Below are 25,872 nucleotides of genomic sequence, written 5' to 3'. Positions count from 1 at the left end.
AATTTATATATACTGCCCACTCCTATTAGGCGTCTCCTCCAGTTAGCGGATAACTCATTTTGAAACCTCATTTGTGCAAAGACGATGATGCCAAGCCAAATCTGTGACCCAAGACAGATGCTCCATGAAAGGCAAAAATGACCGCAAACTCTGATGCCAACTGAAGAGTTCCACTAACACGCTGCAGCCTTTTTGCATATCTGATGTTTAATTAGTGTTCAGTCATTTCTGTTAATTGATAAAAAAGGCGATTCAGCGAAACCTGGTAAAAATTAGGCCAGGGATGGTCTGATACTTTCCTCAAAACTCGATTAATGCGGGATGCCCATCTAAGTCAGTTCTGCGTGTTATGAATTCCCTCTACTGAAATTCCAAGTTGATTAAATAAACCAGTTATGACTGCTGATATATCAAAGCTGCTTTGTCCGACGTCAGGATGTTATCACACAGTTTGGAGACTTGAATGAATAAAACAATGTTTCCAGGAATAAGAGCAGGGATGAGTGGGGGTGGGGGGAATACAAGCTAATTTAATGAAGACGATTAAGACTACTTGCCCTACATTCAGGATCTAACGCTAAACTGCCTCTGCCAAAAGGTGACAGCAGGGGTCGTTGTCAAAAGGCTGCATTCCTCCAGTGATCCTCCTCTGCCCTCCTGAGTCCATATCAGGCTGTAAGATCATCTCAACATTTCAAGTGGTGTCAGGTTTCCAGATTTACACATATGGTAAGGAGTCCAGGAAAAGGCGTTGGATTATGAGACTATACTTTAATGGATTTATTCTGCTTCTATTCACCAAAACAGCCTTCATTTCAGTGGGAAAAATCACAATCTCGGCACTGAGTAAAACACACGTTTTTAAGCTTTTTCAAGACCGACAGCAATTGCCAAATCAACCCCCACTTGGCTGGGGGGTCTGTTGGGCCTAACCCACATTTCACACTAGCCCTCTATGTTCTACATGCCCAGAAACACCACCCTCAGGCCACAAAGGAAAAAAAAAAAAAAGAAAAGCTGATGGCATTTCAGTCCTCAGTGAAATCAAAAGGGATCCAGCACATCCATAATATCTGCAAAACTGAAAGGGAAAGACGAGGAGGAAAAAACACACACATACACTCATCTCACCACCACCTACATTCAAGGTTTTTGAAGAGCAGCCATATTTCCGTTACCATGGCAACCCCTCCTCTGTCTCCCTCTCTTTTTCGTTCCTGTGTTTTTTTTCTTCTTCTCTTTTTTTTTTTTTTTTTTTTTTTTTTTTTTTTAAACCCCTCCCATCCGCCCCTTCTCTCTCCTCTCTTTCGTAGCAGACAGTAAATATAACTGTGAGCCCCTCAGGCTTGCTCTGTGCTCTTCATCTTTTTGGTGTACCACAGAGAAGAAGGGCCTCGGCTCCACAGAGACTCTGAGGGGCGAGGAAAAAAAAAAAAAAAAAAAAGCTGGTCTGAGGTCAGTACCAGGGGGTTCCTAACACCACCGACTGTAAAAATGTTGGGAGCTTCTCCACTGATGCAGCAAGAAATGCCTTAATCTCAGATACAAAATGTGGGACCCAACACTGTGTCCATAAGGGGAAATGAACCTCCTCCATCTTCTCATCCAGCAAAATGCCCAATTTTGGAGAACAGAGACTAGACAGACTCACTAAAGAGATCTTTATCATGTCTCCCGGATGAATCAATGCTTTGCGGTGAGAGCTACAGACTGGCACAAGGTAGTCGGCCTAATAAAAACTGTGATTGTCTAGCTAACAAAAGGAGTCAAGCACAGAGAGCATATTCTTTGTATTGGGCTGCGGCAGTAATGTCCTGGTGGTGACTGCAGACTGCTTCAGCAAAGGAGCGAGAGGATCACTCTCCGGCTTGATGTCTGATTTATTTCTCGTGACCCCGTCACAAGATCTCCCTCTGCTGTGTTCTCTTAACTGTCGTGTCCCTCTTTCACCAGACAAACACACTACGAGCCTCTGTCTTCCCTTTTTTCCTCCCCAGATTGTACCAGCACCAGCCACAGCCATTTACATGCCCTCGCCAGCTCTCCCCCCTGCCTCCTCCCCTCCTTTATAACCCCTCCTAACCTCCCTTAGGCTAGAAATATGCCTCTCCATACTCATCCCTCTCTGTCAAGAATTTTGGATATTCATAACTAGAATCCATCCATTCTTTTTTGGTAATGACCTAGAAAAAGGAGGTCACCTTTTAATAGCTCGCACACGACTTGGGTTTGATAATGCTTTCTCTTCCAGGTAGCTGCGAGTGTGAGAGAGAAGAGAGCTCAGATTGTGCCCCAATGCAACAGTGCAAGGTACACTACACAGCCCACACACCAACACTGGTGTTTCGTGGAGCTGATGTTTCTTGGAAAAGAGCGAGAAGTCTCAATTGGGGGGGGGGGGTTACCCTACAACAATGAGATCAAAAATTAAGACTTGCTCTGAGTAGCCAAATTAAAAAGAACAGTGTGTAAATAGTGACAGCTATCTGTCATGTAAAGACGCAAAACACTTCACCTGTATCCTCCGTTGCCAGGCTAGCCTTCATAAGCCTTTACATAACGCGACTGATGTCAGCGTGTGACACAACACCTGATGGACTTGACACACCGCTGTCTTAGTGCAGCAGCTTGGGTTGAGCCCAGGTTGTGTCTTTGCGTGTGTGCAGGGCCTGCTTTGTTTACACTATCTGCTCATATCCTATAATTTCTCTCACTGTGCTTCACATGCAGGCCACTGTAGGCCTCGTGCTCAGGCAGGAATCACCCCTGCTAGCTCCAGCTTCCCTCTGCGACGCCTGTCACAGCTTTCCATGAACAAGGTGGAGATTATCAGCATCGTGGCTAACCTGCATGCAAATATGAACATAAATATAATGGTCTGTTGGTATGAACACTGTTGGCTTATTTGGGTTTATGAACTGTCCTTTTATGCTGCGCTTCACAACCCAATCTCAGCTGCGAGAGGAAATTTGCATAGATACAGCAGAGGTTTGAGTATTATCAAAACCTCAAAATTGGCATGAGCCAAATGTTAGCCTTTTTATCGCCGCCCTGGAAAGACACTGAATGAATCAGGCAGTCACAAGGCTAACCAAAATGTAGCGTGGGTCTCAATCTTTCACTAAATTCATCTTGGAAACTGGCCTCTTTCTGGCGTACAAAGGAAAGGGATTGAGCCAAGGCAGCCTGGAGCTACACAACACACACCAGCTGCCTAACCAACTGTGGACACACACGGATCCTGTGGTCAACCTCAAGGCACGGATGTTACCTTCACTGCGATGGCCCATTTTCTTTCCTTTTTCCCTGCAATGACCTGGGCAATGCACACAGTACAGGACTCCAGCGAAACACGCGCAAGCATACAAAAGGAGGCAGAGGAAGAGGACTGTATCGCTCTCAGCTCTGCTGCAGCTTTCCAACATGTGCTGCTTGCTGTCAGGATCCGGGCACAACACTACGGCTTTGTGCTGATGTCTCTGCATCTGCTGAGTGCTTCATGTGCGTGGGTGTCGGAGCTGTAAATTGAATATACATGCTATAGCATGCACTGCACATTATACACACCCGCAAACTCATACACCTTCATTTAACCACCTTAGGACGGCTTTGTCTGTTCACCAGTGAGTGTGCGCTGAGTGCTGTTCTGGTCGAGTGGGTGTGGGTGAGCAAAAAAAAAAAAAAAATCAAATACAGGCTTTACAAAAGATTTGGAGCAAGCAGCAGTATTTTAGTCTGCAACACACACTCGATGCTCAGCTGCTACAAACTAAAAACAGCCAAATCCTAGATGTTGACATTATTTCTTAAGCCATAGTGCTTATTTTGGAGAATCTCATCATGGAGATTCTGTGAGATAACATCACTCCGTGTCCACACATGGGCAGAGCACGATTATGACACGTCTCTGATGCATTGATTTAGATGTATCCAACACAAGAATTCAAAACCACATTGCAAGCTCCAAAAAAAAAAAAAAGACTAAGTGTGGTCTATCATTCCAGATCCAACTGGAAACTGAAATATGAAGTGACAGAAGTCGAAACGGTACGATCACAGAGACGTGTGGGCTTTACTGTACACAGCAGCTGGTGGGAGTAAACAGGAATGAACATGCCACCCTGTCAGCACAGAGCGCGCTGAAGATACTGGCAGTGAACTGAGAGGCAGGCTATGTCCCCGTCCTGTCTGGGGACCGAGGTAGCAGCAGTATGTGGGACAGTCACCATCTAGCCTCATTCACCCCCATATCTCCAGAGAACCAGCCATGACCCCATTTAAGTACGCGTGTGTGTGTGTTCATGTGTGCGCTGGTGAGCCACCGTGTAACAGACACCATGTCGTAAAGAGAGACAAAGAGTGTGTGTGAGGCTGGCTGAGGTGAGCTTGACTGCCTGAACATTTACTGGAATGTTCTGTGATGGAGAGCGAACCGTGTGTGCTTACTTCACTGTGACTTCAGGATTAGTGAAGTGAGCGATGACTCTGTGACTTACAGTGAAATCGAGACATTTTAATGTTATACTTTAATTGTTCTTTATTATAAATAACTGAAACTGGCCACTTGTAACTGTACTGAGTGAGATGCTCCATCAAACCAACAAAACCTACTGCAATCAGGCTTTGTGAGATGATTCTCCAACACACTCTCACCCATAACAAAAACAAAGTATCACACAAAGTGCTGTTGCTGCAGTTATTCCAAGGCCTCACACACAATGCACGAATGCAGACTGTCATTTCTTTCCAAACGAATCTCAAACCTGCTCGTCACCATGACAATATGTTTACAGGTATCAGAAACTTGAATTTAATACTTTTTAACAGCCTTTTCGAGATAAGTTTATTCAAGGATTGTAAGTATCCTGTATGCTACACCACCAATGAAGGACCAATGAAATCTTCTCAATGGAGAAATTGATACACAAGCTATGACTTCAAGAAGCACGACTAGAAAGAAATTTGGTAAAATGGACTCTATATAAGACTCAAAAAGACGACACTGTACTGGAACAATAATTCATACATACACTAATCATTAAGGCTGTAAAATTGTGTATTTACCCGAGCAGTTTTTGTTTCATTAGCTCTTATTATTTTTCACTTATTTCATTATTTTATTATGCTGTTGCAACTGACATGTCAATGCCACAAAAAATTGTTTTAATAAAGATTTAAGTGGGAAACAAAAAAGGACCCCATATGTCTCGTGCATGGGCAAGCTTTCTGTAGGAATATGGTTATTAAAGTGAGTCAGGTTAATTTAATAGCCTACATTTTGCACTTGCAAACAGCTAAGTGCGTGTATAAAGTAAAAAGGTGGGGACATGCATGATTAGTCGCTAAAACATTGCCACACTCACTATAGTCGCCACCAAAAATACGAGATGGTTAAATATGGTTGCCCCAATGAAAATGTAATTTCAAAATGTAATGATCGGGCACGTTTCCTAAAGATTTATTTTCCAAAAGACTTTTTTTTTAAATGAATGTTATTTGTCAACTTTTATTTTGTGTGTTGTTGTCATGTTTTGTAGGATAATGTGCAATGTTCACAGTGCACCGTGCAAAGTGTCACATTATTTTGCAAGCATACAAAATATAACCAACTAACTAATCCCATTTTTCAATGACTAATATAAATATAATAAATATAATAATAATATAATGTAAATTACTCTTATCATTTACACAATATGTTTTCAGACAGTGTTTAATCTTACAGAATTGTGCTCAATTTTGACTGTTATCTGAGTGTTTTCTTACATTTAGACTAGTCTAAGTTTAAACATAAGGGAAATCAGTTGTTAGGAATATCCATAGTAAAAAGACTATTGGGTTCAGTAGCAGGTTGAATGATTTGTAACATCAGAAATGTGGACTTTCACAAAGAAGAGCTCAAATAATTTTGATAAAAATAAATTAGAAATGGATATATGAAATTAAATAAAATGTTTGTTGCAATAAGTAGCTCAGAGATTCAAATTTATGACTATTTAATGACATAAAATGTCTTAAATTTATTTTATAATACTAGGCCTTGAAAGTCATTAAATTTATAAAATTAAATTTAGGACATTTTAAGACTTTAAAAATCTGCAGACACCCTGTGTTGAAGCAAAATCAATCAGCAAAAATGTATTTTCCGATAATTACAATTTTCTTTTCAACAGAACATTTGATTAAAAAAAAAAAAAAATTAGTTTCTCCAAAGTTACATGAAAGACAATCTTTGGGGTGCACTAAAAGCCTAAGGGCTTAAGGCGCTAACCATGAACTGAAACGTCCCATTGGAGTCTGGCTGGAGACCTTTATTGCATGCCACTCCCCATGTCTTTCTTCCTTTATGTTTTGTCCCTTCTGTGCTGTTTACTTCCTCATAAAAGGCATTCAAAAAAATTACAAAAATAAAGAAAATCTCAATTAAAAAAGGACCTATATTGGCCTCAACTAGTGTAGTGCTGAACCTTACTGTTGCCAGAGGTACTCGGCCTTGAAGATACTCCGAGAACTGGACAAGCTTTGCTTTTGATAAATCTTTTTTTTTTTTTTTTGCTGTTGTAGTATTTGTAGTTGTATCAATATGTCTGCATTCCTGCAAACAATGAGATAAAATCTAGCATTTTTACCAGAGAGAACAGATCACTTCCCTCACATTAAAGTCATAGAAGCATCTTAGTCAATGACGACAGAACATTTCCATTCACAGCAACGCTGCAGCCACATTCACCACCACATGTGCACAGAAAAATACAATGTGGTTGTCCAAGTGTTTCTCTGAGGCAGTGCAGAAGGACTTACAATTACAGATGCGTTTCTGTCAAAGAGATTTTGGGCTATTTTCCATAAAACTACACTAAGAATAAGTGACATTAGATGTACTAGAGGCTGGAGCAATATATTGGCTGATGTTAGCTTGTTATAGATAGATCAGTATTGGTGTACATCAGTTAATATGTTACAAGAAACTGCAGTGCAGCATCAAAAATGCTTCTATGAGCTGATGTTTAATGCCAATGGGTTGTTATCAGATTTTCTTAACTCTGAAATACTGCAAAGACCTGTCTCATAGTGATCTCCATATTAAAAAGTGCAGGATCTGACCATGATAAAGAGGATTTCAGTAATAACTGGCCATCCGCATAGCTCCACATTCACTGGCATTAAAAGTACCGTATCACACACACACTGAGACACACACACACACACAACCACTGAGGAGTAGAGCTAGAAGATCCCTATTGCCATATATGATCAAAATAAGACAGCTTGGCAAGAGAAGGAAGGTCAGCAATAAACATCTGAGCCTAACCCCTGATCCTCTTCCTGGTTCAATCAGTCTGTTCCTCTAAAGGGTGTCTTAACCTGGTAACAAGACGTACTGCTGAGACATGGAGGATCAACAAGAACAACTCAATCAATGCGGACTTGGCAGAAGACTGTACATTAAACCTCTGCCTGGGATAGTGTGCTACCAAGCCATCCACAATGATTTTGGCCGTTGAGCCAACTTTTGCCCTAGTCAGACCTCTTTCTTAAATACTGTGCTTGACAAATTCTCCGATGACCAAAAGTGCCTTCCTGACGTCATTCTAGGGATTTTTTTACCGATCGCCAGACATTCTCTTCCTCGTATTTCATGTGAAACCCACATTTTCGCAAAATGCACACTGGTACACTGACAGCCTGACTGGGAGCTTACACTTTGCCTCGGTCAGCACTTTAGGAAACCCTAAAGCGCTTGCCCTTCCATCTCACTTTACTGACCGTTCACTCGCTCCAGCAGTTCATTTACCCGATGCAGCAAAGGCCACAGCTCCTGGTCCACTGTGTTTTGACCAAGTAGAGGCAAACCACTGGTCTGTGGAGCAGGAAGCTGTCGGTATGGCCTGATATGGCCTCAGTCACAGGCAGCCAGACTGTGGGCACTGCTGCAGCCCTGGCAGAGTTGTTATTTTCTGACCAAGTGGCTAAGCATGATGTTGTTAGAGCTTTTACCTGCAAACTAAGCATTCAGCCTCACTGTAATTTCATGCCAGAACCAAACCTCATAACTGCTTTCAAGACATGGCTGTTTTGGCAATGAGTCCCGACCATTAAGTAAACCCTGCCAGGAAGGCAGAGCAACACTGAAGGAGGGTGGACCTGAACTGGTGTGAGAAATAAACACTTTCTTGAGGGAACAAGACAACCTATCAATCCAGGGCTGAAACATTTAGCAGATTAACGGATTAGTCGGTCATTCTACAACTATTTTGATAAAGAGATTAATCATCAAAGTCATTTTCAAGCAAAAATGCCAAACACTTTGTGGTGACGAAAACTCAAGTGTGAGAATTTGCTACTTTCTCTGTTTTACATTCTGTAAAAAAAAAAAAAAAAGTCTTCCTTTTTGTTTTGGACAGGCAAAACAAGCAATGTGACGACATTACATTGAGCTTCAGGAAATTTTCATTTCCAAATATATTCTGCTTCTAATGTAATGCAACTTACTACATAGGTATGTCCCCAAGATCCGCTTTTGGGCATCGAAGCTTCAGATAGAAATATCTGCAATTAATTGAAGCTTCAGGGGTATAATATGACAATTAACCTTTTGTTAGCATGCAGGTTGCAGTAGCATTAGCCGTAATAGCTAGACTTTGCAAGCTGGCTAAGCTGTTTCAGTTTTTAAATGATGTGCCAAGCTGGTTGTAGATCTGTGATATGCCAGTTTCTTTTGGCATATCTGGAACTTGACTTTTTGGGGGTCATTGTTGCAAATTTTGAAACTATTCCAGACACTTGACTTTTTTTGACATCATGCTAGCGTATCTGCAAGCTTGTCTCGGATGGTCAAAGTGTCATAGTCACAAAAGTACACCTCTCACTGAGTTCAAATGTCCTCGTCTGAAAATGGCTACCATTAATTGTTGAAGCGTGGTGAATAATGTTGGATTACTTTTCTTAATTCATGGGCTATTTGGGATTTTTTTTAAGGGCAATGGTACAGAAAAACAGAGCATTTGAATACTGATTTGGACATCGTTTACCATGGCAATGATCAAAGCTTCAAAGCAATCAGGTCAGCCCCATTACTAAGATTTATTTTAATAATCAGTAGTAAAAAAATGCATGTCACAATTTCCTAGCTCCCACTGTGACACCTTTAAATGTCTTGTTCCATTGTTTTTGTTCAAAAATACTCCATCTAAAATCATATAAAACGGAGAAATGCTGTAACTCGTCTCACTGGAGGACTTGGAACTAGACGCTAATGGCCTTTTTGCTTAATAAATAATTTAAATGATTATTTAGATTATTAGAATTTTTGCCAAATCCTTTCATCTTGATCAACAAATTTTCTCAACCCTACATAAATCATTCCAAGATAAATCCAGACACGCAACATAAGAGGTGAGCTGAATTATGATACCTTAAAAAGAAATCAGAATCACATGCCTCCACAAAATATCTTCACTACAGCTAAAGCTACAGCAGCCTTAAGTTGTACATTATGTACAAAAACTGCCAATACTCGGCCAGAAGGAGAGGCTGGGCACATTGCATTGAGCCCAGCTGAAATGTACAACCTATCTCCCGTACATACACTGAACTGCACGGCAGCTGATGACCGAACAACTCCCACAACATTCAACTGAGATGGATAAACGTCCAGTACTCAATACGCAGCTCTAATCGCCTTCCCTCTCCTTTAAAATACACTTGATGGAACGTGGTGGTTAAATGTTCAGAGACAGAAACAAATGTCTTCTTCCTCCAGTGAGGTGTGGAGAGGCAGGCGGCTCGCTGAGGGCCGTGGGCCTGAGAATAATGCCAGGGGATAATAGGAGTCAGTGACATCTCAAAGTCTCAGCAGCGGATGTGTTTAACCAAGCCTATTAAGACCTAGACTAATCCTGCCTTACACGTCCTTATCCAGGCGTCCACTGACAGCCTTAACTCACACAGGATGGGCCACTTACACCATGACTGATTGCAGTTCTTGCTTGCTTTCTGCCTTTCACACACTAACACTTAGATGAGTGTTTTTTAATGTTTGCTGTCAAAATCAGTGATAATATGGACAAACTAAAATGCCAGAGGCAGTTATGTTTGAGTGTAAATGATTACTTAAATTTCTAAATATCCTGCAATCACTGTTAACCCAACCCTTTATTGATAATCTGAGAGGAAAAATAGGATCGCAGCACACAAGCAAACCATCGCAAAACTGTGACACAAAAACAAACGCCCCTTTTTATCAGCTCACTTTGGCCACCAGGTAGAAAAAGAGCGCAAGAGCGATTAAAATGTATGACACAGAATAGAATATGTCCCATCAACGGTATGGCTCTAGTGTGGCCTACTTATCCAAGCTGAGGTATTCAGCAGGGAAATGAAAGGAGACACACATGTCAAATAACCAGGGCTGCTTTTGGTGGGAGAGAAATGGGAGCAAACGTTTTGAAACTAAGGATGCAACCTAGATAATTCTAATTGTCCTAAAAATGGGTGGACACTTGCTTTTTTTTCCTGAGGAGCTTTCACATGTATCTGTTGTTTTTTAGTACGGCTTGCAGGGTCACATGCACAAGCAGTTAGAAAGTTACCCTGTTGGAAGATGCATGCACACAAAATGCATGTTCCTGAAAGCGCCACAAGCACGCTTGTGATGAACCACAGCCTAATGTTCCTTTTTGTATCCACAGAACTATGAATCAATGCAGCACAGAGCAACTTATTCAACAGCAGCTCCCACCTGCCCACACACCAGCTATAAAAATAGCTAACCTACTCAGCTAGACTCCAGGATGAGGGGGCAAATCCCTCAGTATCCTTGTCCTAGAGAAGGGTAGATTTTTGACACTGAGTGCAGATTAAAAATCAATTGCAATTGATAAATGAATGAAAGGGCGGCAAGCATTTCTAGCTAAGGCACCTGAAGCCTCATCCAGTTGTGCAAATGTTATGCAACCCGGTGAAGGCAACAGTGTCCACAGCTAGCAATCCTGCTTCTTGGATTATCAAATGACCACAGAGGCAGCTTTGATGCTGACCGACTGATTAGCTACAGGGCTAGTCAATGATGTCAAACTGGCCCTCTGACAAGCATGTGGTAGCCTGCAAACTGTGACATCTCGGTAACTCCGTAGCCAAATGAGCTGCTGTCTGCACAGCAATACACTGCGTTAGGGTATAGACAGTACGGGTGTCTAGCCGTGGCTATGTTGCAGATATGCACCTGAAGCAGCCAGCTAACTAATTCCCCTCAGCAAGCTCCAAGACAAGCCACGCATTTCGGAAATCCTGCCATAACGTTACTCATAGTGAACCCAGGCTCCCAGCTAGCAGCCTTAACGAGTAGCATATTTGCTAGCATCGCCAAGAAGGCCCAAGAACGTTAGTTTTCCATACATACACCGAAACAAGACATGAGAGCAGACATTTGAGGATTAGCATGCCACATACCGAGGAGAAGTAATTTCAGCTCTCTCCTGGAGTCTCGCTTATCTCGGCGGAGTTGTTTGTCAATTTCTGCATTGATTCGTTTCGACTCCTTCGCCTCTTCGCTCAGGCAGCAAGCCATCATGGACTCCAGAGTCATCCCCTCTGGTTTTGGCAGCCCGGTTAGGACGGGACCCGACACACGGTTTCAGCTTCTCCCCGAATCCCCCGGCCCTCGCGTCGATCTCGGGCGAGATGAGGCGGGTCTGTCGGGCTGGAGAGGATGGATGGACCGGGACTGGGGGAGGGGAGACTAGCTAGGGGCCTCGTTGTCAAGTTGTCCCCCCAGCCGAGAGCGACTGCGACTTCACCCGGGTGATCTCGGCAAATCACGGGAGATTCGGACAGGGGGGAGGAGGGAGTCAAGAGACGTTGGTGGCGGGGCCTCCACGAGATGCTCTGCCTTAAAACAGCTAATGTCAAAAATGACTGCAACCGCCGCAGATTAGCCACTTAACACCTGGTTTATATCATTAACCCCCTCTTGTCACCTGGTGCTCCGAGTCTAGCTTGTCTTTTTCTGTCCAATTCTGTCCTCACAATCCGCCAAAAGTGGTTCAAAACTGCAGTGTCGCGACATCCAAACCCGTAACAGTTGATTTCTGTGCAGTCTCACCAACGTTAGCTAGCTAACTGACGCTAGGGGGAAAAAGTAGTAGTCCGTAGCTAGTAAGCTAATAACCGTTATTGCACTATCTACGCCGCAGCGATGCGTCCCGTTTTCTAACTAACTACATTAGCTAACGTTGGCTAACTCACACGTAACGGCTACGGTAGCAGCCTTGCTAGCCCGCTAGCTCACTTAACAACGCCTCGGCTAATGTTGTGTCAACCCGCAGTGATTGAAACAGCGAGCTGGTTGAAGGAATTTGTCCGCCTAGCTAGCGATAGCAGGGCAGCACCCCATCACATCCTGACTCATTTTGACGGTAAAACACAAGGCGACTACCGCAGCCCTGGAAAAAGAGGGGGGTAAAATGCGTGCCGGACCGGTGGCTTTAGCCTGAAATGTATGCGCTGCAAACAGCTGGCTTTCGGGTAGTTCGTCGCTGGAACAAGGTCGGCACACACACCAGTCTGATGCCAAGCGAGGAGGAGGAGGAGATACTGTGGTGTTGAGTGACAGACGGAGGGCTGCATGAAAAAGGTTGGTGACAGACCAATTGAATGGACGAGGCGGGTCCTACGCGGCGGTGAGCGCACAAGTTGTCTCGTTGAGAAGATGCAAAACCCATGCATGAATAAAGGATGCCTTATTTTCAGATTTTACAGGCAATGCATGTGAGATCATAACTAAATCAAGTCCATGCTGCACACTCCTCTGCACTGCTGGGAAAAAAAATCTATCAAACTGTGGTGCAACAGCTCATCATCAAAGACAGAAGACATTTCAGTAAGTACATAATCCCCATCAATTCATCAATAACCTGCAGCACAATGCAAGCATCAGCTCAGACACATTATTAGTGATGACTGTGGTGGCTGTATGCTGTGGCAGCAGGGACATCTTGTGGCCCCAGTGTTGAGTTGCATGTACTCACATTAAATGCAAACTGGTTACCAGGAGTGAAGCAAACATCATTTTGTACATTTTTTCTACAACTGTTTACAGACTCAAGACAGGATTAAACCACATGCAACAAACTTACACAAGCTCTTTATGCAGTGATGCACTACATAAAAATGTACAAAACAAAATAAATGAGCACAGTAAATAGAAAAAGTCATCCAGGCTGTGATGCTTATGACACAATAGAAAACAACTGTTTGATTTTCTGACAAGTTTGTTGGTCTTTGATCCTTACCACTGTGGATGGATTACTGAACGCACCTATTGGGCACAAGCCCAGGGACCCAAAGTGTCAGGGGCCCCCTCTGGCCTTCACCTGCAAGATGTCACTCGAAGTGACACGAACTGACCAGGAAGAGACTCGAAACTAATACAAAGAAACCTAAAATGACTACAAAAAGACCAGAAAAAAACACAAACGACTACAAAGAGACACAAAGAGACTCACGACTACTACGAAAAAGGGAAAAACAACCTTATAGAGGCACAGAATAATGTAAAGCAACTACAAAGAGATGCAAAATAACCAAAAAGAGACACAGAACATCTACAAAGAGATGCAAGATGACTACTAAAAGGGGTAAAACAACCACAAAGACGCATAAAATGACAAAAAGCAACCACAAAGCAAGACAAAACCACTGCAAGGATACACACAGAGACTCACGATAGCAAACAAAAAAGGGCAAAAACAACCATAAGGAGATGTAAAATAATGTAAAGCAACTACAAGGAGATGCTAAAGGACCAAAAAAGACACAAACAACTACAAAGAGATGCAATATGACTACAAAAAGGGGCGAAACAACCACAGACACATAATGAATGAACAACTTCTATGAGATGCAAAACAGCTGCAAAGAGACACAAAGAGACTCATGACAACTACAAAACAGGGAAAAACAACCATAAAGAGACATAAAATAAAATAAAGCAACTACAGAGAGATGCAAAATGACCATACGGAGACACAAAACTACTATGAAGAGATGAAATATGACTACAAAAAGGGGCAAAACAACCACAAACACACACAAAATGTCTAAAAACATACACAAAAAGACCAGAAAGAGACAAAATACAGTTACAAAGAGATGCAAAACAGCTGCAAATAGACACAAAGAGACTCATGATGACTACAAAAAGGGAAAAATAACCATAAAGAGACATAAAATAACATAAAGCAACTACATAGAGATGCAGAATGACCAAATAAAGACACTACCACAAATTGATGAAATACACCTACAAAAAGGGGCAAAACAATAAAACCAAAAGACACAAAATGACTAGAAAAACACAAAAAGACCACAAACAGACAAAGCACAACTACAGTGAGATGCAAAACAGCTGCAAAGAGAAACAAAGACACTCAAGACAACTACAAAAAGGAGCAAAACAACCACAGAGACACATAAAGATGCAAAGTAATTACAAAGAGACGCAAAACGACCAAAAAGAGACACAAAACAACTACAAAGAGATGCAATACAACTACTTTAAGGGGCAAAACAACCACAAAGAGACACAAAATGTCCGCAAAGGGATAAACAACCTCAGAGAGATGCATAATTTCTACAAAGAAACACAAAACAACAACAAAAAAAGACACTCAACAACTATTAAGTATGTGTGTCTTCCTCCTGTGCAGGTGAGGTGCTGGGGGCCTTCAGCATGTCTGTGCCCAGAGGTCTGTCTCGTAATCGGCCCATGCTACTGCTTGTGGGGCAGAACATGTAAAGACGGTCGGATGGTGGCACATGGTAAAAACATGTTCCTGCCTAAATCAAAAGTATGTTTCCTATGGTGGATGCATCATGATTTACGGACATCTCAGACTTGATTTGAGGTCTAAATTTTCAGGTTTAGCTTATTTTCAGTCAGTCTTTGCTTTACTTTGTCTATCTCTGGGTCATTTAAGGTTCAACCATCATTTGAGATCCATGCTAACATCTGAATGCTTTCACAGTCCTTTAAGTGTGCATAAAAATACATGTTCAAAACCACTCAACAAGCACCATGTGGCTAAAAAATATACTGTAACAGTACACGCTTAAGGGGATTAGTCTTTACATGTAGCATTTTTAATTGTTCTGCTCTTCAAAGTAGTTACAGAAGAGTTGTCGGACCTCCTCGGCATGACTTTGGTCAGTGCTGGTCGAGGTGAGCTGCTTGTGGCTGGGCTGAGGGCTCTCTGCCTCCGACACCTCCTGCTGCCACTCCTCCTTGAAGGCGTCCCCGTGGGACTCGCACATGTTGTGCAGAATGCAGCACGCCAGAATCATGGTGGGCACCACGTCCAGTCCGCAGTCGTTCCTCTTGCTCAGACACTGCCAGCGAGCCCTCAGCCTCAGCAGCGCCTCCTCAGACACACGCAGAGCTCTGGTGAGTCGCCGATTGAAGAGTCGCTGTGGCTCCGTCAGCGCCGTGTGGCTGATCCTCCTACCCTTTTCCTCAGGATAGGCCTTCATCAGCCAGCTCTGGAGAGGGTAGCAGGCCTCCCCCAGCAGCACATACCTAGACACAACAGACGGACTCAGCATTGTTCAGTTTCAGCTTTTATTCAGCTCAAAGAGGAGGACGTTGGAGAGCTGCCAGCTGTAAATATGCAAACATGTTTGAGTGGAGTGTGGCAGCATTAACTGGCCTGAGGTTCACTTAGGAGGCAAGATAGAAGTGTGCGTACAGTATCCTTATATGTCTGAAAATATGGCTGCTTAGATCCTGATTCAACAGTTATGCTGTTGACTTTAATTTTACCTGAGTGGTTTTCCCATGAAGTCAGATGGCGTGGCAGGCGACAGTCCACCCTCTGCAGCTGTGGCCCACAGCGATGAGTTCTGGAAGATATCAGCTGGGTCTGTCCCACCTGGGAAACTGGCACATACATCCCAGAACTGTCCCCGTCCACTGACAGCCACCTCAAAGCCACCAAAGAGACAGACAGAGGTAAGGAGTCAATATCTGATAGCAAGCGAGCATGTACTTTCATCAGTGTAAAGGGCGCCCTCTCTACCTGAGACAGCACTGACAGCCAGCCAGCAGGGTTGGCATAGTCCGACGCGTTGTTTGATGGGGTGATGATGGCTGTGTGGAGGGTTGCTATGGCAGCAACACAGTGAGGGAAGCCCCAGTTGGACAGGAAGAGCTGGGCTGAGTCCTCCAGCTCCTGCTCACTGGGGGACCGCAGGTAGATGGAGCTGAGGAGCGCCACAATGGCGTGACACATGTCCCTAACACACCTGCACACGGTGGACTTCCCCACGCCAAACAGGGTGCTGATGGTGCGGTATTCGATGTTGGATGCCAGCCGCCACAGAGCCACTGCTACACGTTTCTCCACCGGCAGCGCCAGGCGGAAGCTGGTGTCCTGACGAGCCAGACGGGGCCTTAGCTTGTCACAGAGGTAGAAGAACGTCTCCCGGCTCATGCGGAACTTATCCAGCCAATCAGACGGCTGGAACTCTGTCATCACCACCCGCTCCCACCAGTCAGTGCTTTGAGTGGTGGTCCAGGGACGAGTGCGGATGCGGACGTTGGAGCGGATCCCTCCTGCTATCATCATCTGATGAGAAGAGGTTAATGATAAAATAAATTCCCACTGACAGTAAAGATGGTTCCCCTTAAGGTTTCCTTAAAATGTTCACTTAAGTATTTATGGTTTTATCTTTGTCTCATACTTAAGGAATCCCTTTAAGGTTTTGCACAAAAGACCTTAATTGTCCATAAAGTTCTAGTTAAGGTTTCCTCAAAATGAAATCTGTCGCACAAAACACCCTTAAGTCTTCTCCTTGAGGTTTCCTTAAAATGTTCACTTAAGTATTTATGGTTTTATCTTTGTCTTATAGGAATCTCTAAACTGTTGCACAAAAGACCTTACATTAAGATTTTCCTTAAGATCTAATTAAGGTTCCCTCCAAATGGAATCTGTTGCATAAAACACCCTGATGTCTTCTCCTTGAGGTTTCCTTAAAATGTTCACTTAAGTATTTATGGTTTTATCTTTGTCTTATAATTAAGGAATCTCTAGACTGTTGCACAAAAGACTTTACGTTAAGATTTTCCTTAAAGATCTAATTAGGGTTTCCTCAAAATAAAATCTGTTGCAAAAAACATTATTAAGTCTTCTCCTTAAGGTTCATTAAAATGTTCATTTAAGTATTTATGGTTTTATCTTTGTCTTTGAATTATACTTAAAAAGTCCCTAGACCATTGCACAATCGACCTTAAGTTAAGATTTTCCTTAAAATCCTAATTAAGGTTCCATCCAAATGAAATCTGTTGCACAAAACACCCTGAAGTCTTCTCCTTGATTTTTCCTTAAAATGTTCACTTAAGTATTTATGGTTTTATCTTTGTCTTCTACTTAAGGAATCCCTTAACCATTGCACAAAACACCTTAGCAACCAAAGCAAGGTAAAAAAAAACAAAAAAAACAACTTAAGGTACCCCTGACTCTATCTTATCTGCAACATGACTGAGCTCATGGTGATAAATGAAGAAAAAAAAAACTAACACACAGAAATGAAGCCTTAAGTGTCATAATTAAGGAGAAAATTAAGGTGTTTTGTGCAACCAGTCCCAGGTTTTTATATTTGCTGCTCAACCTGAGGCAGAAGCTATTTGATGAACAGGGTTTGAAAATGTGTCTTGTTTGTTTGTACCTGTAAAGTTAAAAAAAAAAGCATTAAAATAATAATAATAAAGACTTTCTTTACATGAATTCACTGATTTCATCCCACATGTACATGTCATGCTCTTACAAAAGTTGTTAAAAACCATTGATTTTAAGGCTTTATTGAGACTATAATTTATTTTAAACTGTCGGTGCAGTAGAGGTGTTTAAAAGGATTTATGTGCTTTTGTCATTTCCAGAAATTACCATGCTTTTTACCTTAAATGGAAAAATGTTTGGTTTATTCATAAGAAATTCAAGGAAAATTTCTACCCAATAAATTTTGATACTTGAAGCTAAATTATGTATCCTAAATGTAAATACACTAAGAATATTTTGTTCTTAACTTTATTCCAAAAGTTATGCACAACACTTCCAGCGGTTTCAAAAATGTGTTAAAATGTTGTCCCAATTTTTGGCAGCTTCTAGCTTACTGAAATAAATAAATCTCAAAAATATAGTGTTTAATTACAGGACGTGTTCTGGGTTAATGTGACAAAGTGTACATCAGCATTTAGCCTATAGGCCTATATAATATATGAGTGGTTATATTGGGGTATACAATGAGCCCCAGAGGACGGCACTGACCATGAGCATCCTCCTCTGTCTCTGGAAGAAATACTGCCGATGTCTGATGCGTCTCTGGATCTCATTGCGCCTCTGGATGTTGGCGTTGTTGATGTCTCTCCTGCGCTTCAGGAGCATGTAAGTCATCAGGAACATGAAGGAGCACAGCTGCTCCTCTTCCTCCATTTTGACAGCTTCAGCCGGGAGGCAGCACGCGAGGCTTTCAGCTGTAATGTGTACCAGGAGGTTCAGGTGTTGTTACAGGTAACAGTCCTGTCATTTCAACACAGGCTGTGACAAACTGGTTTACTACTTCCGCTGTCTTCCTGTTTGGACTGAGAACCAGAGAGGTGCTGCCATCTAGTGGGTGAAAGCGAGTACTGGTTTGTTATAAATTGAGGGGTTTTCACTGTCTTTATGTGCAAAAGTTCATATTCAGAGGTACAAACAGAGAAATAGACCAAAAAAAGAATAAGTATACATTATATATTGCCATAATATAACATTTCACTAACATAATGGTAACTTGGTAAGCTTTTTTTTGTTCTTAACATTGGATAAGATGGTGCTATGTTGTTTAAATTAATTAATAATACCAGGAGGCAGTTTCTTATTTCTATCAGATCCATTGGACACCTTAGGAATCAAACGGGCATGGGTAGACAAACTGAATACAGCACTAACAGATGAAGTCTGGGATGAACATTTAAGGAATATACACAACTGTTCAGTCAATGTAGCATGTAGAATGTAACTTAGTCTCATACAGTTCAAAACTTAACATAGACTCTGTTATTCCAGGGACGTCATTATGAGCAGATTCTACAGGTAGAGTTTTAGGAGGTGTGATTGGAAAAACTAAGGTGGTAAGATATATGGGTTTTGCCACATACACTCACTTATATCAGTCTTGTGTTTGTCCTATTCTGGACTACTCATCTGGGGTTTGGGGATCCATACATTTCAATGAAAGTATAAGTGTGCAAAATAAGGCAAATCGGTACTTCCTAGGGGTCCATAGATATGCCCTCATATCTGCTGCTAACGGTGATATGGGGTGGGTACCGTGTGAGGTTAGGTGGAAGGCCAACATGGTAAACCTGTGGGGAAAAAAATAGCTTGATCTACCAAACAATAGACTGGCACGCAACATTTTCAGATGGAGTCTTTCAGTAGGAGGTGGATGGGCATCAGAAATGTGTGATCTTTGTCATGGGCTTGCGCATCTCTACAGCCACAGACAGAAAGTGGATACGGGGATGTTCAAAGAGCTTGCCATGACAAGGTATAAAAACAAGGGTGGAGGAAAATATTGTTTCAGCACTGAATAAAAACTGTCATGCAACATTGCGTCATCTGTTCTTCAGTACTTTGCTCTTTTTAGGTTCCCTGAAGTCTCTTTCTTCAGGACTATTGCTGGGGAAGAATTTTGTCCTCCTTGGTCTTGGACCTTGCAAAAGGGCTTGCTCATGCATCCGTAAGTACTTCCTAATCACTCACATCTTTATTTCTCCCATCATCAACTCTGTAAGCTCCCGTCTTTGCTCTGATTTATTAGTGTCTGGCACTTTATTAGCATTCTCTTTAGTTGCAGATTTGACATAAGAAGTGAACATCCAATGTTTATGTCCCTAAATGTTTTCTGCAACAGTGCCTTCATCAGGGTGCAATGGCTCCGATCAAACTCATTGTCCGTATTCATTCATTTTCCGTAACCGCTTATCCTGTTGGGGGTCGTGGGGGGCTGGAGCCCATCCCAGCTGACACTGGGCAAGAGGCAGGGTGCACCCTGGACAGGTCGCCAGACTATCACAGGGCTGACACATAGAGACAGACAACCATTCACACTCACATTCACACCTATGGGCAATTTAAAGTCACCAATTAACCTGCATGTCTTTGGACTGTGGGAGGAGGCCAGAGCACCCAGAGAAACCCACGCTGACATGGGGAGAAAAACTCTGCACAGAAGGGCTCCCCCATCATGGGTTTGGACCAGTAACTCTCTTGCTGTGAGTCAACAATGCTAACAATACAGCAGCATCACAAACTGCAGTCTCTGAGAGGACGCAGAGTTCCTAACCAACACCCCTCTCAACAATAAAGGAGGATTTATTACAGGGTTGTTGTATTGAACTGCATTAGATGTAGATCAGTACACAGTGTTACTTTCTAATGTGAGCATTTATTGGCAAAGGCAGAACAATAATGGAAACTGACAGGATCAATGCTGATCTCAAGGAATGCATTTAGTCCATGAAAGTAGCTCCTTCACACAGCACAGCGGCTGCTTGCTTTGTCACGGCAGATGTCGATTTCTCATCTCTTCCACTTTAATAAGTTCAATAACAGACATCAAACAATATGTTTTACAATTAGTGTTATCTTCAAAACAATCAGGGGTTAGTGTCGTTCTTAAGAGGAGGTAATATCACAATATGTGAGTGTGGGTTAGAGGAGGTACACACAAGGTTGTTATTTACCCTACATTAGATTGCTGGACATCCATAAATCATGAAGAGACAGACAGGAAACCTAAGACAGAACTTTGACTCGAGTGATAAAAAGCTCTGCTGCTGCATTCTCAAACTCCTTTGCGTCCATATCACCACCTGGGCCCCGTGTCTGTGACCCAGCCATGGCCTGACCCAGCTTGTATGGAGAGATCTTGGCACTGGCCTCCAGGTAGCGTATAGCCTTCATGTTAACCTCCATACAGCAGTTAGCTTTAGCATTAGCATTCACACAGCAGTTTGCCTCGCAGCCTTGGGAAGTCTCCAGGGCTTCCTTTAAGGTCCCCAGCACGGCCAGGCACAGCGCCCGCGATGCAGGCCCTTCATCCGGGCAGCACACCTCAGCGTAAAGCCTCTGAGCCTGCCGAATATAGTCTGAGAAAACTGCACACGTGAGCACGCCGTGGCGGAAAACATCATAAGGGACGGCCTCGTGGTCTTGGCAATGGAGGCGGCGGAGGAGCGGGGCGGATGTGGAGGCAGGGACTCCGCCCTCACTGCAGAGGCACTGCAGAGTCTGTGTGTACAGGCCTCCTCTCACGCCTCCTCCCCCTGCTTCTGTCGGGCTGGTGGTGCAGGAGCCATCAGGGCCTTCAGGAGCCTCGCCTACACGTCTACGGGGCCTGGTGAGGTTCAGAAGGTCGTAGGCCACACAGACGTTGTTGCTGAATGCAGATCTGGGTTTAGAATAAGAAAAGGGGTAACAGAAAGCAAATCATCAGTTTGTCTTTTAAATGCACTTGTATAGCGCCTGTCAAGTCTTCCATCAACTCAAATCCCATTCACACTACATGTCGCATTCACCCATTCACACACACATTCATATGCCACTGGCCGAGGCGGCCATACAAGGCACCACCTGCTCAGCTAAACATTCACCTGCACTCACACACTGATGCAATTTGGGGTTCAGGGGCTGACTGCACAAAACACCTTCAATTAAGATTTTCCTTCACCTCCTGAGACCCTGTGTCCTTATATGAGGACATTACATTTTGGGTTTACGGGACCATCTACTTAACTACTTAACTTAACATACTTAACTTAGACCTGGTGTCCTCGTTCATGGACAAGTTTTTTGTGCCATCTAGCGGTAGTAAGAGCACAATATAGTAATCCATGTAAAAACAAGATGGCAGCCATCACCTCCAAGTCAGACTGCAGCCGATCCCGACAAAAAAGTGGACAAGGTCCAAAACCTGATCACATTTTATGGTTGAAACTTGTTTATTTACGATAAATAACATTTGTAGTTTGATATGGCAACACATTTGACCAATTTTAGCAACAGTAACAAGATACAACACTCTTAATTAGGAAGTACTCGTATGAGGACATTGGGACTTTATTGTTGTCTCGTTTGAGGACACTGGGACTTTATTGTTGTCTCGTTTGAGGACACTGGGACTTTATTGTTGTCTCGTTTGAGGACACTGGGACTTTATTGTTGTCTCGTTTGAGGACACTGGGACTTTATTGTTGTCTCATTTACTGACACTGGCACTTTATTATCGCCTCGTTTGAGGACATTGGGACTTTATTATCATCTCGTTTTAAGACATTGGGACTTTATCATCGTCTCATTTGAGGACACTGGGACTTTATTATTGTCTCATTTACTGACACTGGCACTTTATTATCGCCTCGTTTGAGGACATTGGGACTTAATTATTGTCTCATTTGAAGACATTGGGACTTAATATTATCGTCTCGTTTAAGGACACTGGGACTTAATCATCGCCTTGTTTGAGGACATTGGGACTTAATTATTGTCTTGTTTGAGGACATTGGGACTTTATTATCATCTTGTTTAAGACATTGGGACTTTATTATCGTCTCGTTTGAGGACATTGGGACTTTATTATCATCTCATTTGAAGACATTGGGACTTTATTGTTGTCTCGTTTGAGGACAATGGGACTTTACTGTTGTCTCGTTTGAGGACACTGGGACTTTATTATTGTCTCATTTACTGACACTGGCACTTTATTATCGCCTTGTTTTAAGACATTGGGACTTTATCATCGTCTCGTTTAAGGACACTGGGACTTTATTATCGCCTTGTTTGAGGACATTGGGACTTAATTATTGTCTCATTTGAAGACATTGGGACTTAATATTATCGTCTCGTTTAATGACATTGGGACTTAATCATCGCCTCGTTTGAGGACATTGGGACTTAATTATTGTCTCGTTTGAGGACATTGGGACTTTATTATCATCTCGTTTGAGGACATTGAGACTTAATTATCGTGTTGTTTTAAGACATTGGGACTTAATTATCGTCTCATTTGAAGACATTGGGACTTAATATTATTGTCTTGTTTAAGGACACTGAGACTTTATTATCGCCTCATTTGAGGACGTTGGGACTTAATTATTGTGTTGTTTTAAGACATTGGGACTTAATTATCGTCTCATTTGAAGACATTGGGACTTAATATTATCGTCTCATTTAAGGACACTGGGACTTTATTATTGCTTCGTTTGAGGACATTGGGACTTAATTATTGTCTCGTTTGAGGACACTGAGACTTAATTATCATCTCATTTGAAGACATTGGGACTTAATATTATCGTCTCGTTTAAGGACACTGGGACTTTATTATTGCCTCGTTTGAGGACGTTGGGACTTAATTATTGTCTCGTTTAAGGACACTGGGACTTTATTATCGCCTCATTTGAGGACATTGGGACTTAATTATCGTCTTGTTTGAGGACATTGAGACTTTATCATTGTCTCGTTGTAAGACACTGGGACTTAATTATCGCCTCATTTGAGGACATTGGGACTTAGTGGGAATCAAGTGTGTGGAACGGGAAGCAAACGGTTTTGACCGTGATATATAAGCATGTCATGAAAGTGTATTGGCATGGAAATGGAATAATGATTACATATGGACAATGCTGTCACCCTTCTATGTTATGGTAAACATTTATATTATAGTGAGAATAAATGGATCGCTAGATAACACGCACTAGACATCGATGCAGACGTCTGGACCAAGTCTGCCCGTTTGCCCCTTAGTGGCTTTTTCAGACATTCTGTTTTGTTAAAAGTCACTACACTGTACCTTTAATAAGCCATTCATTACACTTCATAAACCATGTGGCCATTATGCATAGGTGCAGATTTTTGGGGAGGGGGCAAAGGGGACATGTCGTCCTCAATATCTAGATCACATACAATTGTGTGGGGTAAAGAAGGTTGTGGCAGTATGCAATCTCAGAAACAGCGGTTGCAATCTGCCATAAAAGGGAAAGATGAGCAAGCAACTATATGCACAGTTGAAGCAGGGAGTACCGTGACATGATTTCCACCATAAACTGATGCAGAAAAGACACAAATTGGTGCTTTAAAATTCATCAGAATGCAGGAAACTACGTGAATGATGCTCAAAATTTACACCCCAGACCCCCCAAACCTACATCTTTATGTTGCAGTTTGTTACCAGTGCCATTGTCTATAAAAATGATGCAGCATACTGTGCCTGTATTTTGGCACCATTAGCACTGTGGTGAGTTACTCTAAAACACCCACACCTAGTCATAATTACATGTTGATCAGACCTGTAATTATATTACTATTATATTCACAGTGACAGTCAGGGAAGGCTGCAACAGAGTCTACCAAACACCCTGGGGTGCAGAGCAAAATTATGGATAACTGGATTATTTAAATGCTTAGGTTAGCACAGTGAGTGAATGTATGGGTTTGATCATTGCCTCTAGTCGATTAATATTCGGTCAATTAGGAAAAGGTAATGTCAAAGTAGGATGTACCCGGACCTCTGGGAGTGGTGAGCCAGCCGCAGGTGCCACAGTGCCCGGTTAAGATGCTGCTGCTCCTGCGCGCCTGCGCTCAGCGGCCCGTTGTTCAGCTGCTCCCCGTCGCTGCCTCCAGCTGTGCCGGTCTCCGTCGCAGAGGCGAGGTTACAGAAGTGGTCGGCCAGGAACCCAATGGGATCGTCCGATCTGGCCTCGACCATCTTCAGGATGGCCCCGCGGAGCAGCTCTCCCACCCCGGCCTGCGACAGGAACTCCCTGTCGCTGTCCGACTTGGTGGCTTTGCCCTCGGGCATCCCTGGAGGAGTTGCCCCGGACCGGCGCTTCTCCTTGTCCGCCATTCCTGATGACGTCCCGTGTCGCTGCGACGGCAGCGGAAGTGATTTAAGACGGCTCGGGAGACAGGAAACAGACCAGTTTATATCGGTTTATATTGATAATATATATCACAATAAAATGTGGTTAAATTAGGAATACTTACTGATTTAAACAGCAGAAAGCCTCCAAACAAAAGACCCGTCTGTAAAATCCCTCCGCGTTGTCTGTCTGGTTGCTATGGACGCTGTCTGACAGCTGTGTGCGTCAAATAGTCCGTGCAGGGGCGCGCGTAGTGATTCTGATCCCTGGGTAAGACAGAGGAAGAAGCCCCCCTTGAGAACAAAGTCAAATTACCGTAAAATTAAAAAAAAAATTGGATTTATTTATTTCATTTTATTTTATTTTTTATTTTATAAGGACAATGCACATTACTCAACATTAATATCCAAAATTAAACCACTGAATTCATAACATGGAAATATTATACTTTGAAAACCATTCATCAGATTTTTCTTTGTTCTGAATTCGACGCTGAAATTAAAATATTAATTTATTGCAATTTCAAAAGCTGAATTTGAATATATCCATTTTTCAGTGTCCACAAATTCGGATCCAAAATTAAGTTTCAGACTTTTTTTTCATTCTGAATTCACCGCTATGAAATTAAAACTTATGTATTCAATAATTTCTTTAAAATTTATTGCAAATAATATTACTCCCACTAACTTTTTATTTTATTTCTTATAGTCTGAAACTTAATTTTGGATCTGAATTTGTAAGTACTTGAATAAAGATACCCTGAATTTATTTTATTTTATTTTTAAATTCTGAAACCTCATTAAATCAGGAATTGTCTGATCAAGACTAGACAGAACAGACAAATTACAAACTACAAGGCAGCTTGAGAGATTGTTAAATAAGAAGTCAGGTGAGACGGACAAAAAAACAAATGCCTC

General features: G+C 42.4%; 3 protein-coding genes across 4 annotated transcripts in view; all 3 read right to left on the bottom strand.

Annotated features, from left to right (window-relative positions):
- gna11b (guanine nucleotide binding protein (G protein), alpha 11b (Gq class)) overlaps window positions 1-15,110 on the bottom strand; it is a 39,835-nt gene extending 24,725 nt beyond the window's left edge. Inside the window, exon 1 of one of the 2 annotated variants that reach the window (XM_078175168.1) lies at window positions 11,452-15,110. In XM_078175168.1, the coding sequence (XP_078031294.1) occupies window positions 11,452-11,587 (136 nt within the window). In that variant the 5' untranslated portion in view covers window positions 11,588-15,110. The remainder of the gene's footprint in view (window positions 1-11,451) is intronic. The other variant, XM_033642998.2, reaches the window with a different exon arrangement.
- Window positions 13,123-18,606, bottom strand: LOC117266915 (uncharacterized). The gene is made up of 4 exons (XM_033642333.2): window positions 18,321-18,606; window positions 16,074-16,622; window positions 15,818-15,978; window positions 13,123-15,574 (listed from the first exon to the last, which is right to left on the bottom strand). The coding sequence occupies exons 1-4, from the start codon at window positions 18,483-18,485 to the stop codon at window positions 15,142-15,144; spliced, it is 1,308 nt and encodes a 435-aa protein (XP_033498224.1). The 5' UTR covers window positions 18,486-18,606; the 3' UTR covers window positions 13,123-15,141.
- Window positions 18,607-20,466: 1,860 nt separating this feature from the next.
- Window positions 20,467-25,220, bottom strand: tpgs1 (tubulin polyglutamylase complex subunit 1). The gene is made up of 3 exons (XM_033643261.2): window positions 25,080-25,220; window positions 24,602-24,991; window positions 20,467-21,489 (listed from the first exon to the last, which is right to left on the bottom strand). Exons 2-3 carry the CDS (start codon window positions 24,937-24,939, stop codon window positions 20,835-20,837), a joined length of 993 nt encoding a protein of 330 aa, XP_033499152.1. The 5' UTR covers window positions 24,940-24,991; window positions 25,080-25,220; the 3' UTR covers window positions 20,467-20,834.
- Window positions 25,221-25,872: the final 652 nt, after the last annotated feature.

Source organism: Epinephelus lanceolatus, chromosome 15 (genome assembly GCF_041903045.1).
Source record: "Epinephelus lanceolatus isolate andai-2023 chromosome 15, ASM4190304v1, whole genome shotgun sequence".
Taxonomy (NCBI): domain Eukaryota; kingdom Metazoa; phylum Chordata; class Actinopteri; order Perciformes; family Serranidae; genus Epinephelus; species Epinephelus lanceolatus.
Note: the sequence above shows the minus strand (reverse complement) of the source record. Positions and strands in the feature narration are given on the sequence as shown.

Bases quoted from the DNA above. Each gene is read 5' to 3' on its own strand.
- LOC117266915 (XM_033642333.2), bottom strand. From the start codon at position 18,485: ATGGAGGAAGAGGAGCAGCTGTGCTCCTTCATGTTCCTGATGACTTAC. The intron at 16,623-18,320 runs GTCAGTGCCGTC...TCTTCTCATCAG, and splicing joins GACAGAGGAGGATGCTCATG to ATGATGATAGCAGGAGGGAT. The intron at 15,575-15,817 runs GTAAAATTAAAG...TGTTGTGTCTAG, and splicing joins TTCATGGGAAAACCACTCAG to GTATGTGCTGCTGGGGGAGG.
- tpgs1 (XM_033643261.2), bottom strand. From the start codon at position 24,939: ATGGCGGACAAGGAGAAGCGCCGGTCCGGGGCAACTCCTCCAGGGATG. The intron at 21,490-24,601 runs GTCCGGGTACAT...TTCTAAACCCAG, and splicing joins CTGGCTCACCACTCCCAGAG to ATCTGCATTCAGCAACAACG.